This window comes from Drosophila pseudoobscura, chromosome 4 (genome assembly GCF_009870125.1).
Source record: "Drosophila pseudoobscura strain MV-25-SWS-2005 chromosome 4, UCI_Dpse_MV25, whole genome shotgun sequence".
Classification (NCBI taxonomy): domain Eukaryota; kingdom Metazoa; phylum Arthropoda; class Insecta; order Diptera; family Drosophilidae; genus Drosophila; species Drosophila pseudoobscura.
The window spans coordinates 21,520,576-21,539,679 of NC_046681.1; the positions used below are offsets into that span (position 1 = coordinate 21,520,576).

Here is a 19,104-nt window from a genome sequence, read left to right on the forward strand (position 1 = left end):
AGGGAAAGGAGACTTCGTGCGACGACGAAACGTCAACAACTGTGACTGGAAAATGAATTATTTACGCTGGGGATATCTAAAAATACTCGCAGACTCGATCTTTCCGACTGGGTGCTCTGTGCTGTGTGTCTCCCCGTTGCACATTATGTTTATGCATTTATTTTCGAGGGGAAAATGCAGCATCCACCAAGAGGCAGGCAGGTTCGACATCATGAGGTCAATTGCAGAGCCTCCAGGCGGCAGCAGCCTCCTCCTCCTCCTCCTCTTCCTCTGGTGGTGTCTTGTTGGCTCCGCTAATTTTGCTTGTTAATTTTTACTGATGCACCGCCCAGGTTCTTGTCATCTCGAATATTTTTATAGCCCGTCGCGGCAGTCAAAATACAATTTGAAAAGCCAGAAACAGAACGAAACCGAAAACGAAACCGAAAAGAATATAAAGTCACCGACCGACTATTTGGTGACAATCGGCAGGGCGCCTTTTTATGACAGACGCGTGTTCCCTTCGCAGCCCAGCATTTACATAAAAATTAATAAATGTATCTACCAGATACAGCTGGCTGCCGCTAAATGCACTTTGGGAAAGTTCTATCTTTCCCCCCTATCCCCCCGCACAGAAACTACTTTTTATATTTCTTTCTTTATGGTAATTAAAAAATTTGGTGGCTTGAAACAAAAGGCCAAACAAAAAACCGCTACCTCCATCCCCATGGCCGATAAAAGTTTTGGAAATTGATTTGATAAGCCATGAAAATGCTGTTTTCATAGGGAAAATTGGTAGTGTAGGGTAGGCGTTGCAGCCCACGCCGATTTGAACGCTTTCCTAACTCGATTTTTGGACGGAGTCAGAGTTGGAGTCGGAGTCCACCGCCGTCTCGGTTGCAGTCGATGATTTAGTCACACTTCTTTTTTTTCGGTTTTTTATTTTGGTGGGGGGTCTTTGATTTATGATTGGAATCTGGCATAGGCTATTGATGAATGGAGTTGTACTCTGGTGCGATTTCTACACCATATGTATGTCGACGAGAAATATGATTTTGATTGGTAGAGATTTTTTTTTGGTGGGGGCTGCAGAGATTTGACTTTAATTGTTCCCCAAATGGCACTTTAGTTATTTTATGTTTTTTTTTTATAGAACCACATTGTATTTCCTTTATTTTTGATTAATATTTCTACCCCTAGATGGAAGATCTGGTAATATCGGAGTTTGTTGGCATAGTTTCGGAGAAAGGATTTACTTTCACGGGGATTTTATTAATCACTTATTGCACGAATAGTAGATCGGTTATTGAAATTTATATTTCTTTTGTTTGAATTCCATTTTTTTTTTGTGTTGCTTTAAATCCCTTTAAATAATCATTAATTTTTCCCTCGCTCATTCATTATTTTCTGTTTTTGCACGAATTTCAGTCTGCACTTTCTTTCTCCAACATTTATTTACAATTCTCATTATTGTATTCATTCATTTCCTCGAGAGGCTGCCAACATCTTTTCAGCAACGTATTTTTCGCACTTGGTCGGTATTCCTTTAATTTCCGATATTTATTTTTAATTTCCTTTCGATTTTCTAGAACACTTTCCGTTTATCTGGGATTCGCATTTGGTTTTGGATCTTAGAAAGCATTTGCCCATATTCACGGTCAATTTGCAGAGAGCTCTTCTGTTGTATCTGTATCTTTCGTTACGCTCATATTTTCCATTCCCCAATAAGATACCGAAAACAAAGAACGGCACAACAAACGCGACCATTCAGAATGAGTTTTTAGCCGGAATTCTTGACGGGCGGAACGACAAAAAGTGCCGACAGAACCGTATGGCACCGAAAGATGGAAACGGAAAAACAAAAACTTAAAAATAAATTAAATTTTCTTCTTTTCTTATATTTTTAATGTGCCGCGCGCTTTTCCACTTACATTTTCATGGAAAGACACACAGACACTTGAAGGAATACACACACTGAGAAGAGAGGAAAACTCTGATGGGGCGGCCAGAGTTTTCCGCGACGATTGCCGCCACCCGCAACACTAAAATGAAAATCGAACGATAGGCCGAACGCGAGGCAAGCAGCGACCAGACACGACAACGTTTTCTCACAGACTGAACCGCGACCGAACTCGAAAAATGAAATGAAAATTCCGCACGCAGTGCTCTGCCGAGACCGAGAGGCCCAATGAGACAGCGACGGACCTCATGGCTGCCTTGCCACCGATGGTTGCTTCCCGATGCCGACTCCGATTCCGAAGCCCATGCCACCGCCATTCCACGGCGCACCCGCGAGTGACTTTTGTGCGACGCGGACCGCTCGGCGCTCAGTAAATGCGCGAATGAGGGGCCGCCAATCTTTGTATCTAGATATCAGTGATGAGCAGATATCCGAAGGGATGCCAAAGGGATATGGAAAGATGTATAATTGCTGTTATGAGAGGAAGATCTCTATGAGGTCCTTAGTGTCCTTAGTATACGAAGGGATACAAGAGGACACTAATTGACTTAGTTAATAATAATCCTATGATTCAATTATATATTGAAATGTCAGAATAGGATTGATAGACGTTGGATTTTCAGTCTTTGGCAATGGGCTCCAATGATCTCTTTGAGTCTAAGAGATTTCTAAGAATTGTTGCTAATGATCTCTAAGAATTGTATGATTCGTAGTATTCCCAGAAAACACTACACCTACGGTACTTACCAATGCTTTTTATTCATTTACTATAAAGCTACACTGAAAATTTCGGGCATCCACTGATGTTGTTTTCGTATGAATCTCATCTTCCTTTTAATTAAACTTTTTTTGAGATTCGACTAATGAATCGTAAATTGGCTCACATCAGAGATCACAGTACTCCTCTGAGGTGTATTGTTGATAGTGAGGATCTTTCTAAATATCCCTACTCCTCCTACATATCTTAAGAGCATCACTGATTTGTATACCCTAGAATTCTCTCTGGTTCTGCTGCCATTCTCCCCCCTTTTTCCGACTAATCCCCATATTCTCTGCTCATCTCTGAGCAACGCTGATGACACTGTGCTCTGGCTCTTGCTCCTCCGCTGTGTGGCCCCATCGAATGGGTGCTGCTCTCTGTCCCATCCTCCACCTAAGGGGGCCTCTGGCTGGCGGCGAGCACGCGAAAGTACGAAAGTACGAAAGTACGCCGCGATTGAGCAATTGCGAGCGCCAAGAGGCTGAGGACTTGAAATTTTTCAATTTGTTTTGGCGGTGCAGTGGTGCTGCTGCTTGGACTGCGGTCGCTCTTTCTGATGATCTCTGAACATCATCATCTTGGTGGTGGTGCCCCGCCAATGGGCCTGGGTCTGGGCCTGCACACATGTGGATACAATTTGGCTGGGGCATCGCCTTTGCCTTTTGGCTTTGCCTTTGCCATTGCTTGTGCCACATGTTGTTTGCCACGGCTGCAACTGCCTTCCTCTGTCTGTCTGTCTGTCTGTTGCATGTTGAGTGATAAAAATCTCTTAACCATTTTTCATCAGCCTATTAAGTTACATAAGTCACACGGTGCCGTACGGTTCCTGCGTTTCTGCGTTCCTCCTGCTTGTTTGCTGGCATTGTTGGATCGCTTGCTATGTGTGTGCTCGTGTAAATATCCTTCTGGCGTGCTAATGAACCCTTTGACACCAGCATGGAGTCCCGCACCTAGACCTCCCTGACATGCATCAAAAATTCCAACCAGCCGACCGACAGCCAGATGCCACATAAATCAGACACACAAAAAAAACGAAGAAGAATTCGCTGCGGTTAGTTCATTAATAAATTAAAGGCATGAAATCACATAAAACACCTATGAAACCAGCACAAAACTAGCGACGGGGCTATATTTTCCCTAGATGCATGTGTAAATGGAAATGAAGGAGTATCTGTGTGAGTTGTGAGCTGTGTGTTTGTTCGATTACACACGCCCCTCTTCAAGGCTCAACTGCATCGCCGCAACCCTTAGGGGCTGCTGCTCGCTCGCTCGCTCTCTCCTGATAACGCCGAAAGGAATGACTTCATATCACGCACAATTTGTGTTTCTCCCCCCAACCCACATCCCCCATCATCGCTGCAAGCCGCCGCTTCTGACGGACAGGAGAGAAGTGTTCTGGAGGAGTGCCTGCCTTGGCAGGGGCGGACCACGACTACGACTATCTAGGTTAGGCCACACCACACAGCTGTGCCATATGTAAAAATAAACACATAAAACTGCACTCTTACTAATTGCTCCATGGGCAGGGAGGAGCGGCAGGAGCTGAGGAAATTATTCCTCACGTTGCAATCCCAAAAAACATTCGAAACCAAATCGGCGATAAAGCCAAAGCAAGATACGACCCAAAGTCAAATGTTGTTCGAGCATATGGGGAAATGCAGGGAAAAGACACACGTGCTGTATGGGTTGTATATAGGGTTGTCAAGTGCCTCAGTATGGCTGTTGCTATTTGAATAATTTTTGAATATTTTAGCTATTTAATTATTCATAATTTCACGTTTTAATCTCTTTTCAGGGACTCAAAAAAGACAGAAATTTTTGTAAGGGAGTCACCTTAGGAATTACCATAAAATATATATTTAAGGTATCCTAAAGTAAAAAAATGTGTTTAGAGGTAAAACATAATTCTCTCTCCATAATTTATTGAACGAAAAATAGCAATAGATTTCATATTTCAGAGTATTATAATACTAAGAAGATGTGACAACCCTAGCAGAAGAGAATGCCCTATAAAAGAACATGGCAAACCCAGTTCCCTCAGCACACTTGACAACCCTGCCCGGCATATCTGCAAAGGAAATGGTAAGTACACCTACACTTACACGATACCATACTCCACTCTACTCTGGGGGCATCCTTTTACGCTTCAACAGTTTTTATAGTTGTTTGCCTTATCATCGAAAGAATTTCCCAAAATTTCTTGGGAAAATGTATGGGGACGTAATGGAGGTTGTGAATCACTTTGAGGGCGTGTCCACTGTTCTGCTGTGGATACTCGTAGTTTATTGTTAAGGTAATGAACTTGGAATTTATATGCAAATACCATGTAATTTGCTCATTAACAAATTGTTCGACGTCTACCAGAGGCCCTCCTAAAGTAGGTACATGAAAACAGTCGTCAAAGTCAAGAGGGGTTGATCGCTAGGATATTGAATATCCTCGAATAACCACTTGAGTGTTGTGAGAAGTACAACCCCTAATGGCATGTTTTGGGAGAGTCGCAGCACCAGCACCAGCACCAGCCCATCATCTCGTGTGTCACATTATAACTCAATTTAAAATTGTGCTGAATACTGCTTCTGGCTCTGACATATTAAATTAATATTGACACATTGACAGCTGCCAAAACAAGATTCCCAGCCCTGCCACACAACACAACAATCATCTCCTCCTCAGACTCTTCTCCTAACAGTCCATAACATAACTATATTGAGTACAGAGCCAAAGTTTCGACAAATTTTCTGCTGTCGTCGGCATCGACCACCCGCCGGCTGTCCACCAATTTTCCACCGATGCGGGTCGAGAGCATGAAATTCGCCTCGAACTTCTCGAATTCCGTGGTCTAATCATGCGCAACGTTTGCTATTTGGGTGAAATTTTTAATTGCCCCACGCAACGCGATCGAACGAATGCTCATCCATTGTTCCGTGGAAATTGTCTGTGTCATTCGTTGGGGGTTTGGTTCTTGTATCTTTTTGTTTCGATGGTGTCTCCTATCTAAAGCGCCCCTGGGAAAAGCGCACGTTCACTTAATTGATAGATAGATAGATACATTGATAAATGAGAACTAATGGCAATGGGTGGTACAATAAGATACAATAAGGTCTCGCTTCTATGCGTATCGTATCTGTTTGATTTGCCCTAATTTGGCTGTGGCTGTGTGTGGATTGAAGTGCAAAGTCAACATTAAATTGGCGCAAACTAACAAATAGTTTTCTTGTATTACATTCCCGTTTTGGTTCCAGGGATGGGCCGCCCTATGGTGTTGGGTTCTAATAAAATATCATTCGTTTTTTGGGTGTTGGCAATTGTAGTTGGCACCTCATAAATAATTCGACTGAATCATTGGGTTCAGTTAAGCTAAAAGCATTCGAAAATGTGAACATCAAACATGGAAATATAATACATATTTAAAAATGGAAGCTGAAAAATCAATGATACCAGACCTAAAAGGATATCCTAATTGTCACTGCCACTTGAGATACCACCTCAATGAATCTAAAAGTGCTGTAGACCCTATGAAGTGGAACAGGAACTACCACAAAATGTTCCCTATGAATATACCATACTCTACAGTAAAATAAGGAAACACTGAGGCAGTGAAACAGTGCACTACAGAATTGGGAAACCAGGCTCTAGTAAGTGCTCAACGTCATCAAGGGCCTTTGCCTTCAAGGATCTTTTTTACCAACCATTTGTCACAGTACAACAAAACCCTGCAAACAAACACTCTTATACATCCCGTAAAATCATTCCATTCCCGGTTGTAAGCCAATCTTTCACCCACTAAACTAAATCCCTTCATTGCTCTTTTCGATCAAAAGCCATTCATCCTCGACTGACTTTCAGGCTTCCTTAACCAAATGAATCTTATCTTTGAAGTATGTATCTTTTTTGTTTGTTTTTGCCTCTGTTTTAATGCACTGTTTCTTCCGTGTCTCTCCCCCTCTGCAACATTCTGTTACAGGCAATTCATTTCCATTGTAGCATGTCCACTGTTTGTCTGCTCGCTCAGAGCTTATGAATGAACATTTTTTTTGTTTTGTTTTTGGTGGTGGTCTTGCCGATCGTTTGCATCAAAAGTGCCGTTCTTGGCCATGTCTTGAGTTGCCATCAAACAACGCCCGGGGTCTGGTCGTCCATCATCGTTGCCGGGACTTGGGTGCCCGCCGCCCACGCCCATGCCCAGGCCCAGGCCCTGCCCTGCCCTGCTCCGACTGGCACTGGAGTCGACTGTTGCTCTTGGTGGTGCCTCGCTTCATTGAAGCGTGCCAATTTTCAATGAAATGTTTTCGGCATCTTGTGTTGTGTTTTGCCCTATTTTGAACTGAGTTTTGGAGTTGTATACCCTGGCACGATTAATGTAAAAAGCCTATGATGTACTCAAGCCCCACTGGACACATTGCACATGGAAGAACCATTTTCGATATGGTTACATCTGGGTATTCCACAAAGATCACTTTGTTTTTCATTCCAAATCGAGATAAAAGTGTGATATTCTCATTTTTCAGGAGTTGGAGCTTCCCTTCAATCGATAAGATTTATGGGCATATAATCACTGGGTATCTTTTAGTCGGAATATAATCTCTGGTGTTCTTTATGGTTTTGGCTTTTGTTACTTTGTTTGATTTCCTTAATTTGTTGCATGTTCACGAGGGGCACATTTCATGTCATTTGCTTGCACCCGCGTTATCTTTCTCTTTCCCTTTCCCTTTCACCTTGGTCTTGGTCTTTCTGCTTTCATTTTGGCTTTCTGACAGCCAAAGTTAACAAACATTAATTACAATTTATAATTTAATGATACGGCTTTGGGCTTTGGGCTTTGCTCTTATCAAAAATGTGAACTTGACCGCCTTCAAGGTGAATGCACAAATAATACTTTTTTAATGCTAAAAGTAATTTTCACGCCAGAAAAATGCCGGCAGTCGTTTCCGGTTGTACTTGCAAAAGAAACCCGCTTAAGTTGTAATTTAATGCCAATGGAGTTCATTGTTTTATTTGTGATGAACAGGGAAATGCAATGGCAATGATTTGCATGGTTAATCCCCACAGTTAATGATACTTTCCTCCAAGTGAATCGTGATTGATTTTGGGTGTACTCATTCGAGTTGTATCCTGGAACTATTCCCAATAATTTAGTGATTTTTCTGAATAGAATAGCGGATGTACCCTGAAACTATTTGCCAATTCGCAATGAACAAATAGTTGTATGTTTATACATATGTAGAATATATTTAGCTATTCTCTTAATGTTGTTGCATATAATATATTGAATATATATTTAAATTCCACTAATTGCCTCTCGTGAAATATTATAGAATATTTATTTGACTAGATTCCTGTTTTCGCAAGATAATACCAGTTTATTTGTTGCCTTCATGCGTGTTTATATGAAACATATATGGGTAAATCCATGTATATACTCTGTACTCTAATTTATTTATTAATTTTGCTTTGATAAGATCATTGCTAAATTCTGCTTCACATTCCGATTTCTTTGTTCATGAACGACACGTGAATCAATCACATAAATGTACATACATACCTGGTGAGGAGATCCCTCACCTCATTGACAGGCGAACAATTATTTTGGCAACACTTGGCAATCAATTGTAACAATATTGTAATTAACACAGCCGCATACGAGTCCACAGTCAACAGTGCGAGAGAACGACACTCAAACAATAAGATTAAGGTAACGCAAGAAATAGCAGCCTCTGAAGTCGAAACCGAAGATACCCTTTCAAATTTATTGGTTCTTTGCCAGCTTTGGGATATCATAAGATACGATTAGGCTCTAATTTTCAAGAACTTTGTTAAATTACCATTTATAACGGTCTTTCCGATAGAATATAAATTATTTGAAGACCAAACTGTGATTAGATTGCAGTAAGATGTATCTCTATTATATACAAAAGTTTTGGGTATATTTCATATTGCGTGTAGCTATAAATCGGGTGTGTGGGTAGATCTGATCGGGGAGATCTGAAAATAGGAGAATCAAATTAGCATAGAAACAGAAACTAAGAGACGTCTGTTAACCTACATATATGTAGTACCTAATAATAATCTATATAATTTATAAGGTCATGAACCTTTCATTCTGTACACTCCAAAGCTCTTATCGCAATCCCAATACCCTCTCTAAGAGTACAGCAAACAATGAGACCCCATGCTCAGGTTGATTTGCCTTTGTGTCGCTACCTCAACTGCCAGGGCTGCAGAAACCCCCACAAATCTTACAGACACACACACACACACACGCGGATACAGATACGGATTGTACTGTAGCTAAGCTTTTCATATCTATTTGTCAATGTTTGTGTGGAGCTGCGGCAGAGACTTCGACTGCGACCGCGACTGATTAAGTGTTGAGGTGGTCTCGGGCTCGTGGGGCGCCTTCGTGCCTCCGAGTCTCAGTGATAACTGCACTTTGGTGCCCAGCGGTCGCGCTTCGCGCTAATTTTTGAATTCGAATTTGAATCTTTTCAAAGTGTTAATTTTCTTTGTCGCACAAAGGAACCATACAAACATTTCTGTAAATATCTTAAGGTGATACATATATATATATCGGTGAAGTGAAGTGCTCAAGAACTCAACAAATTAAAGGTGATTAACATGTTTAATAAAATAAAAGACAGACTGCACATAATCTAATAAAAACTAAAATTATACAAGTACCGAGTTGTGGAATCATTTAAAAAATCAGAAATATACAGCAAAGTTAGAGGCTATACTGGGGAAAAAAAGACTATATGTAGTTCATAGCTGATATAATTATATTTAAAAAACACGCTCATCTGTGCATCAAATTAACACAATTTACTTAGTTGTTCTACATCACAAAAAAGGGTTTTACCAAGTACACATAAAAAGTGAATATTTGTAATTAAATAATTTTAATTTATTTATTGAAGCATTTTCTGTGATTGATTTAACTCGTTAAAAACCACTCGTAAAGTGTCGTAGATTGTGCAAATTGATAGAAATTATTATACATCTTTAATTGTTTGAACTCATTAAAATGATATAATGGAAACTGTAACGAAACAATCATCAAACTATTGCCCAACCACGAGACCCCTTTCCGTTCACCTTTTTCATTCAAAACACCTTTACCGTTAACCCGTTTTCGGCCAGTCTCGCCCATTGATCAAACGTTTTTTTAGCGCAGATCAGATCTATAAAATATCTTTGAATTACGAAATCTCTGACCACGTTCCCACCACCTTGTAATAAAATAAATTTAATTTCAACAAATTTAACAATTAGCTGGCAAACATTAAACAAATTACATTAAACGCAATTATGTTTTAACGTGTACACCGAAACCTTGGTAGAAATCCATAAAAAGAAAACCTACTCGCACATATATTTTCTTTACAATAGCAGTAAAAAAACAATCGTCAGCAATAGCAACTAATGGAAGCAACTGCAACAACAATTCAGCTATTAAATTATAACAGTAAATTGCATGATCGAAATACAATGCGAAATGCGATGACAAAATTTTACTTCCACATGCGATTTATCAGCACGTCTCAATGACATCTGGGTGACGAGCAGCAGGTTTTTACTTATAGTCCAGTAGTAGTTGGCTTTATATATAGAGAGCGTAAAACATAGGCAAAAACAACAACAGAATCGTAAAGAATCGATTGAGCGTAGGCATAATCAATGAAAGAGTAAACGTATCTATAAAAACTCAATAGAATGAAGAAAAAGCAGTGAAAAAAGTTTACTCCAAGGAAGTTTATTTGACAGAAAAGTTGATACAAATTTAAATACTATGGGTACCTATGGATAGTTTTATTAGGAACTAATGCAGGTGCATATTACTTACATAAGCCTGTAAGAAACCACTTAACTGTTGATAAAGTTTCAAAGTCCACTCTTCAAAAAATATTAATTATTTTGAAAGCCTTATCATCGTTCTTGCATTGTCTGTTTGCTCTTTCTCTATAAGAACTTTGAGAATAATTTCACGTTCATATATTTTAGATTTATTTACATCAAATGCGAGTATGAGCTATTACGTTTCCAACTATTTCTAGCATTTCAAAGACATTTACTTTTATTGAGAAAGAATTTGTGACTGAAGCGATGGCCAGATTTTAGAACCGTTCTTCAGAGTCATTCACTCGCGTAATACACTGCAGTGCCTGAAGCCTAAAGCACTCTTTGCCTGGGGTATAAAAGCACGCACAACTAGCGCCTAATATAAATTCATTAAGAGCAAAAGTCAGAGGCCATAAGGCTAATCTAAGCTTATTTAAATCCCATTTTATTCAAGTTGCACGCAGAAAATACCGCAAGCACCAAGGAATAAACAAATGACTCGAATGTTGACCCATTTCAGACGCTGATAAGAAAAGTGCAAGATTAGAAAAGTGTATACAAATAATAAACCAAAATCTTTGATAGCACAATTACTCGAATGTCTAGCCAAACAGGCCAGAGTCTAGGCACCTTTATTATGGTGGTAAAAACCACACTAACATACATATATGAGGCGTAAACCGTATAAAGCTATGGCTGTCTAATATTAATTGTTAATTACAAAATGATGAAATTAACTTGCTGCATTTCAAACAGATCGAAAGCCAAAGGTGTGTTCGTTTCATACTTGGAATTCAATCTGGATTAAGACCAGATCAGTGATAAAACATCTGTGAAAGAATGAGCCAGTATTCAAATGATGTAAGAAAATCTGAGTGGGTGATATATGTATGAATGGAATTCAGGTTGCTGAATAATAACTTTATGACATTTTGTGTCAAATGTCTTTCAAAAGTTGTTCTTTTGTTTGAAAAAAGAATGTACATAAATATTTTTAAATCAAATTGAAATCATTTATTAAAAGAACAAGTGTACAAACCAGAACCATTAACACAGGTGCGATGTTGGAATTATTATAATTATAATGTAAAGAATTATAAATTCAATATTAGCTAAGGGAAATATTCATAAAACATATGAAGTCATTTTTCACACTTTTGTAACAGTTTCCTTATATGTAGAGTTTTCCCTTTTCCATGCATTGCAAACCCTCATTTGCCTAACTCAAAGTAACATTCAACTAACTGGCGTTATTAATTAGACTTTCATCTGGTAGAGTGGAAAAGGCAATCTGTTTAATGCAAATACTGAAATAATATACGGAACATAAAGCAAAGCCAAAGCCAAATCCAATTCCAATGCTAATGTGACGCAAATTACGCGACTTCTCAAGCCACTCCGTCTGACGTTTTAATTGTCGATGTTAATGTTAATTGTTGTCTATCATGTTGATGCAGATGGAGACGCAGCTGCAGTGCAAATTCCTGATGATTTTCTGTCTGCTCGGCCTGTCCGGCCTGGGGGAAACCTATAGGATACTGTTTATGGGACCCTTTCCGGCGCCCAGTCATTGGCTCTGGCTGGAGCACTTTCAGCGGGATCTGCTACGACATGGACACCATGTGACGAGTGTTAACAATCATCCCACCAAGCAACCCCACGAGAATCTCACTGAGATCATTATTAGTCCATCCTTTGATATACCCAAGCATTGTGAGTACACTGTAGATGTCATACTCGTACCTTCAAAGATAGGAAATACTCAAAAAGAATCTGTGTTCTCCACTCAGTTCCTAAAAAGAACATCTTTAGCATGCAGTTTGCCAGTGATTTCCAGAATCTGCAGCTATGGTGGACCATTGGACTGATGACCACAGAGCATGCCTTCAAGGATGCGAATGTTCAAAAACTAATCCAGAGCAAAGACGATCACTATGATCTGGTGATCTTAGAGCAGTTCTTCCACGAGGCTTTCCTCATGTTCGGGAAGAAGTTCAACTGTCCGGTGGTCACAATCGGCACCATGGGCTATGCGGATAACATGGATCATTCCATGGGCATCCTGACGCCTTGGTCAGTGATACCACATCTCCTGCTATCGCATACGGATCAGATGACGTTCAGTCAGCGTGCCTATAATGCCTATATATCGCTGTACGATGCGGTGATGAGGCGGTGGTTCTATCTCCCCAAAATGCAGGAAATGGCCGAGAAGTATTTCAAGGCAGTGATCAATGGTGAGTCTCTAAAACACCCATTCGATATAGATATCTATTCTAATGTTTTGCTCATTCTGCCCTTCAGGTTCCCTTCCCCATGTGCATGATCTCGAGCGTAACATCTCTCTAATGCTGATCAACAGTCATCGCAGCGTGGATCTCCCTCGGCCAAGCATGCCTGGTCTCATAGACGTTGGAGGAGCGCACATTCAGCCTGCGAAGAAGTTGCCCGACGATCTGCAATCCTTTCTGGACAACGCCACCCATGGCGTGGTGTACTTCAGTTTGGGCTCCTACATGAAAAGCACGGATATGCCAGCAGATAAAACCGCTCTGATCCTTAAGGCCTTTGGACAGCTGAAGCAGCAAGTCATTTGGAAGTACGAGAACGATTCGGTTGGACAGCTTCCCGCGAATGTTATGATCAGGAAGTGGATGCCGCAGAATGATATTCTGGCCCATCCGAATGTTAAGCTCTTTATCACCCACGGAGGGATCTTTGGCACCCAGGAGGGCATCTATTGGGGCGTGCCGATGCTGTGCATTCCCCTCTATGGGGATCAGCACAGGAACACGATCAAATCAGTGCGGGAGGGCTATGCTCGATCCCTGGTCTTCTCCAAACTGACAGTCGATGACCTCGTGCGGAACGTCGAGACGCTCATATACGAGCCGCAGTACAAGCGCAGTGCCCTGGAGGTCTCGGAGCGCTTCCGCGATAATCCCATACATCCGCTCGATGAGGCCACCTTCTGGATCGAGTACATTATGCGACATCGGGGGGCCCGTCATCTGAAGTCCCACGGCGCCTTCCTACCCCTCTATCAGTATCTGCTGCTCGACATCATCGGCTGCCTGTTGCTCGGTGCTTTCCTAACCATCTGGCTGCCCTGGCGTATGCTCAAGAGAGCCCACAAATGGTCGCAAAAACTGAATGAAGAAAAAAAGCGTTTGTAGGAGATGAAAGCCATAAATGTTGCTGAATAGTTTCTAAGTGTTGTACAGTCACACGCGAGAATAAATTGTGATATATGTAAGATATTATTTAGACTATCGCTTATTCGTATTATTATCGCGGTGGTCTGGTATGTGTGATTACAAAAGTTCTTAATGTTACGGCTTATTTCTGCTGATTTCCTGCTGCTGCTTGAGTCGCGTCCGTATGCTGCTGTTCTCTCTTTTTACTGCTTCGCTCGGTTCCTCTTCTTCTCTGTCCGCTGTTGATCTGCTGCTGTTACTACTGTTGTTGCTGCTGCTGTTACCACTGCTGTTGCTGCTGCTGGTGCTGCTGCTGGTGCTGCTGCTGTTACTACTGCTGTTACTACTGCAGTTGCTGCTGCTGTTACTACTGCTGTTGCTGCTCATCAGCTGTTCCTCTGCTGCTGTTATTACTGCTGTTGCTTATCCCCGCTGCCCCCTCAATAGGCCACCATCTGGCCCACTCCTTCCTACATATATTTGAAGATCACAAATTAAAAATTTTTATGTAAAGTGTGTATGATCCAGTGAACCTCCTAGTAGCCGTCGCAACAAATGTAAAAGATCTTTGTGTTTCGTGGTAGTTTGTTGCCGGCAATAGTATGCAACAGTTTTCAAAAAGATGCGTTGTATTCCCATAAAAACCATTGCCTAGTTTTAAGAAGCAAATAATGTTCGGCTACAGTGTAAATTTAAAGCATGATTTCAGGATTTGATAGGCTGCTATATAAACTGTGTTCGAGAAGTCGCGCAACATTTTGAAACATTTCCGCAACATTTAGTAAATCTGTATGGGACATTTTTAATTTGAGCCCTTTTTTATAAAAAATCAATTAAAAGGGAGTACTTTAAATAGAGATTCTTGAAGAAAATTTATTAATTTATCTGATAAAATTATATGTTCAGTGCTGAGGGTTCCAGCTTTGTGGTTAGGTCTCTTCCCCTACACCTGATCAATCAACTTATTATCCCTCTATACGATTCATAATTTATGTGTCAATTAATTAAGCCGAAATGGGGAAATAGCTAAAATCAACAGCGTCGAAAAATGCCAATTGAGTCGCCTTTGTGCGGAGTGTTTTGCTTGTTCCCCGCTCAATCAACAATCACGAAGTGTTCTTGAGCCATCTCCGTCTCCATCTTCTTCTCATATAACACCCACACAAAGCACGTTCTTTTCTTGTCTGGCTTAAAAGAAAACAGAACTGAAATTATGCAATTGCTTGAAGTGGAATTGTAGAACAAAGAAACCGAAACCGAACTTAGAATACCAGCTAAAAGCATTACTCTTTCCTTTTAAGCCAACAACTTGATTTCAGAAAGAATTCCACAGATATCTAAGTTTTTCTCCATTCCCCAAAGTTCCTGTTTCAGCATTCTTTTTCCCCCTTCAAGCAACAACTTAAGCGCCACGTCTAAGACTTTGGCATTAAATAATCGACTCAAACTGGTCGACTAGTCAATGGCTTTATAGGTCTTCTTTTACCGGGCTCGACATTTACATATGTATATTGTGGTGGTATCTTTTATGTCATCTAAAAGTATATTATTGTCTCCAATACTTTCACTGCCTGGGCATCACCTTGTGGAGGGTTCAAGTGCGAATATTTGTTGTTGTAGCACCAACCGGTTGAACCGAGGGCGCGGGCAGAGAGGGGGAGGGACAGACCCGTGGGGCAGGCATCTTCAATTGTTGTTTGCCGTTGCCGTTTGTCTTGTGTTTGCCGATTATAAATTGTAAAATTTTAATTTTAATTGAACATATATTACCGATACACCCCTTCCCCGCCGTCTCGCTGGGCCATTGAAATGTGTTTGAAATAATATCCAATGCACAATATACATATATTTATCCAACACTTGAGCGACTTTTCGGAGGCAGCTTTTCGACTAACGGAGCTGTTACTGTATTTTTGTTTTTTGTGGGTCTTTGTACATATATATGGTTTTCAAATATTATTTAAACGATATTTTATTTATATTTGCCCGAGTCTGTCTGTTTTTACGTAATGCCTCAAACCGGACCTCGATATGTGGCAGATCTTGACGCCATTTGAAGAGCACTAAAAGTTCGATATTTAGTGCCAGGCACACGAAATTCTCGAGGCTGAAGATTGGCCATTGACCATTGGCCATTGGAAGCCGCTCTATGATATGGAGAGGCTCTTGTGATTAAGAAACCCCTTCAAATTCCAACAACACAAAAATCCCACATAAGAGAACCGGCTTCTTCTGAAAATTCCCCCTAATTTGAATACGACAATTTGCAGCTGACTGACTAAGGATTTGGTGTGGGGGTCACATGCATATTGCCGTATATATGGTACCGCGTACCGCGAGGTTTGCTTTGGGCATCCGTGTTGACAATTAGCAAGTGTTTGGCCCAAGACCGAGAGTAATATAAGGTTTATATGCGACTCCATTGCATTTATTAATTATTATTTACGAAAACACGTCGCCATTCGCCGCCATTCGACTTCAGATCACATGAGTCTAACCAAAATCCAGCGACATCAGCAGCAGCAGAAGCAACCAACAAACAAACAAGAAAGGAAAGGGATCCGAAGGTGCAGATACCCTTAGAGATTGGAAGTTTCTATGTGAGATGATAGAGAAGCTACAGTGATGGAAGATGTATGATATTCTGTCGGTTTTTTAACTATTTAAAAACAATAAGAACCAATAAAGTTCCTTCTTGGAATATATACAGACTTTGCATTCGATTTCCGCCAACGAATCGAGTGCTATGCTCTTGAAAGATCGACCACAAACAGATCATTGGATCTGAAGGAAGTGCTTAAGCTTCGTTCTAACCCGATCCTTTCTATGAATGCTTTGATACCTTCTGCTAAATAGAACCTAAAACCATGTGCAAAGTTCCTTCCTGCTCTGCCTGCTAAACTTCTAACCAAAATTATAATACCCCCCTATAGCTTGTAAGGGTATACAAAAACTAAGCAAACAACTTTTTGGATGTTTTCTTCAGTTAGAGCTTTGTCCGGGGCTTGGTTCCTGTTACTACCGTCGTCGTCGCAGCAGCAGTGGCAGAGCAGAGGGTAAACCACATAGACAAACAGCCGCAAAGAAAAAAAAAAACAAGAAACGAAACGGAGCCAAGCTGAAGATTAGCATTAAGCACGTGATGCCATCTTGTGATGCTAGTTTTTGGTATTTCGTTTTTTGAGAAACATCTCGGAAGATACACAGATACGTGCATAATGTTTGTGTGTGTGTGTGTGTGTGCTGTAATTAAGCGAGCGGCAGCTGAAATGGTCGTTTAAATGTAATTTCAGCTCAGTTTTTGTATGTTTTGGTCAACAGAGGTGACAAATTAAGGCCCCTCCATCGCAAGGTCATGTGAGGGGCGTCCATTAGCCATGAAGACACACACACACACAAGCACACAGCAACAGTAACTGAAACGACACCGGCTTCAGGTGTGTAAATGTTTTGGCATTTACATACATTTGTGCGCGTGCACTCCTCCTCTCCTCGGGTGCCTTGATTGATTGGAAAGTTAAGGTTGTCGTCTATCATCATCATCATTGAAATGAGGAAAACATAATGTCAGCTAATGTGAGATTATGCAAATCAAAATGCGCATCTATCGAGCACCAGCCACAGCTCCAGCTCCAGCTCTTGATAAATACATTGACCTGCATGCCTGCCTCCGAGCCTCCAAGCCTCCGGGGGCTACAGCAAAATCAACACAACATTTTTCGTTTTTCGATGTTTAATGATGAAATTATACCGAAAAAAAACTGAAAACAAAAGGCTGTCGGGTCTTGACAGAATGCACTTTCTACGGGGTAAAAGGGATATGGTATGAGATGAGGGAGTAGGTTTTTGGAGATGGCTTTTCTTTTGTTAGGAATTAGGGCTTATGACTAATTTCATGCTACAATTTTCCACAGTAAAGAAGTTGGCTTTCCCACTAAATCTTCCTGAGGAAATCTTGTTGATTGTTTCCTCTACAAAACTTGGGGGATTGCCATTCAGATTATTTCATATTTATGTACCCTAGAAATTTGTTCAGAATTGATTATGTGATGACTCATTTCAAACGAATTGAAGGCGCTAATCAGCCTTCGAATGTTTATGAAATATCAATAATGCTGAGGTGCCATTTTTTTCTATAGAAGAAGTGCCTCTATAAATGACATATATAACCCCTCAAAACCTGCAATATCACTTGACAAATTTCACTCTCAAAATATTGCTGTAAGTTCGCGTGAAGGTCTAAATATTTTTGGCTGATTTCGATTAGCAATTCCAGTGTCTGATGAATTCGTACGAGTATGGAGTATGGAGAGGGGGGGTTGATGGTTTTGAGCCTCTTTTTGATGACATTTAGCCATCCAATTTATGGCCAACAGACATGCGCCACCTGTCGTCCCTGTTTGCTTGGCATTTTAGCGCCTCGACACTAATCGAAATGTTTGGCCAGATAATTAACTTGGCCGACAAGAGATGTACCCAAGAGATGGGTCTGGTCTGGGTCTGGTCGTGGCGGGGGATGCCCTCTCGCTGATAAGTTGCATTCGATTTCTAATTTGCTTTTTTCATAGATGATACTTGAATACTTGAATGGATTGCCCAATGGGGGAGAGACCTTTGCAGCTGGAATTGGAATAGAGACTGGGATGGGGTCTGGGACTGGGCTGTGGGACTGGGCTCTGCTCTGAGTATGGGTAATGGGGTTTTGGGCGCTTACATCACAGCAGGAGGCAGACCCGACAGCAAGATGGAGTCTCGTCTCGAGACTCGTCTCACAATGAGATGAAACTTGTTTCCTCTCGACTCTTTGCCAGCAATAAATATTTGACTCCCCACTCGCGGTCTTTTTTTTGTGGAATCTCTGTATTTTATTTGCAAATTACAAAAATAATAAGAGAGACACAAAGCGCGTGACTCCTTTCACAAGATGCTTTTGATCTTTTGGAAATCAAAAGTGCAGACAAAAGGTGTTAAAAAAAAGAGGTAACAAAACCAGCGATGGTGTGTGTGTGTGTGGGTATGTGTGGGCCAAGTAAAATTGGCCAAAAATTGCCTCTGACCGCAAAGCGAAACAAAAGCATGAGTTTTGGCCTGATTTCTTGTCTGGTCTGTGGACGGTGGATCTGTATCAATGTCCATGGGGTCCCATGCTGTGTAGCGCAGTGTATGCCAGTCGCATCATCTTTTACTTTCTCCCCTTTGAAAAGAGACACAGAGAGAATCACAGAGAGAGAGAGGGAGAGACAGAGACGCTTTGGTGTTTGCCCAGAGAGAGAGAGAGAGAACCGGCAGAGAGCCGGCAAGCTTCGACATGTCTCTACCGGTTTGCTGGGCCGACGACGCGACGCGACGCGACGCTTCAGCCGAAGCTC

General features: G+C 41.1%; 1 protein-coding gene and 1 long non-coding RNA gene across 2 annotated transcripts; one reads left to right on the forward strand and one right to left on the reverse strand.

Annotated features, from left to right (window-relative positions):
• Positions 1-4,823: 4,823 nt before the first annotated feature.
• Positions 4,824-5,326, reverse strand: LOC26533165 (uncharacterized). Its single transcript, XR_004469602.1, has 2 exons — positions 5,023-5,326; positions 4,824-4,964 (listed from the first exon to the last, which is right to left on the reverse strand). It is a non-coding gene; the product is annotated as an uncharacterized lncRNA (long non-coding RNA).
• A 3,779-nt stretch (positions 5,327-9,105) lies between these two features.
• Positions 9,106-13,801, forward strand: Ugt301D1 (UDP-glycosyltransferase family 301 member D1). The gene is made up of 4 exons (XM_001356546.4): positions 9,106-9,308; positions 11,996-12,251; positions 12,329-12,775; positions 12,843-13,801. The coding sequence occupies exons 2-4, from the start codon at positions 11,996-11,998 to the stop codon at positions 13,712-13,714; spliced, it is 1,575 nt and encodes a 524-aa protein (XP_001356582.4). The 5' UTR covers positions 9,106-9,308; the 3' UTR covers positions 13,715-13,801.
• Positions 13,802-19,104: the final 5,303 nt, after the last annotated feature.

Bases quoted from the DNA above. Each gene is read 5' to 3' on its own strand.
- Ugt301D1 (XM_001356546.4), top strand. From the start codon at position 11,996: ATGGAGACGCAGCTGCAGTGCAAATTCCTGATGATTTTCTGTCTGCTC. The intron at 12,252-12,328 runs GTGAGTACACTG...TTCTCCACTCAG, and splicing joins CTTTGATATACCCAAGCATT to TTCCTAAAAAGAACATCTTT. The intron at 12,776-12,842 runs GTGAGTCTCTAA...TCTGCCCTTCAG, and splicing joins TTTCAAGGCAGTGATCAATG to GTTCCCTTCCCCATGTGCAT.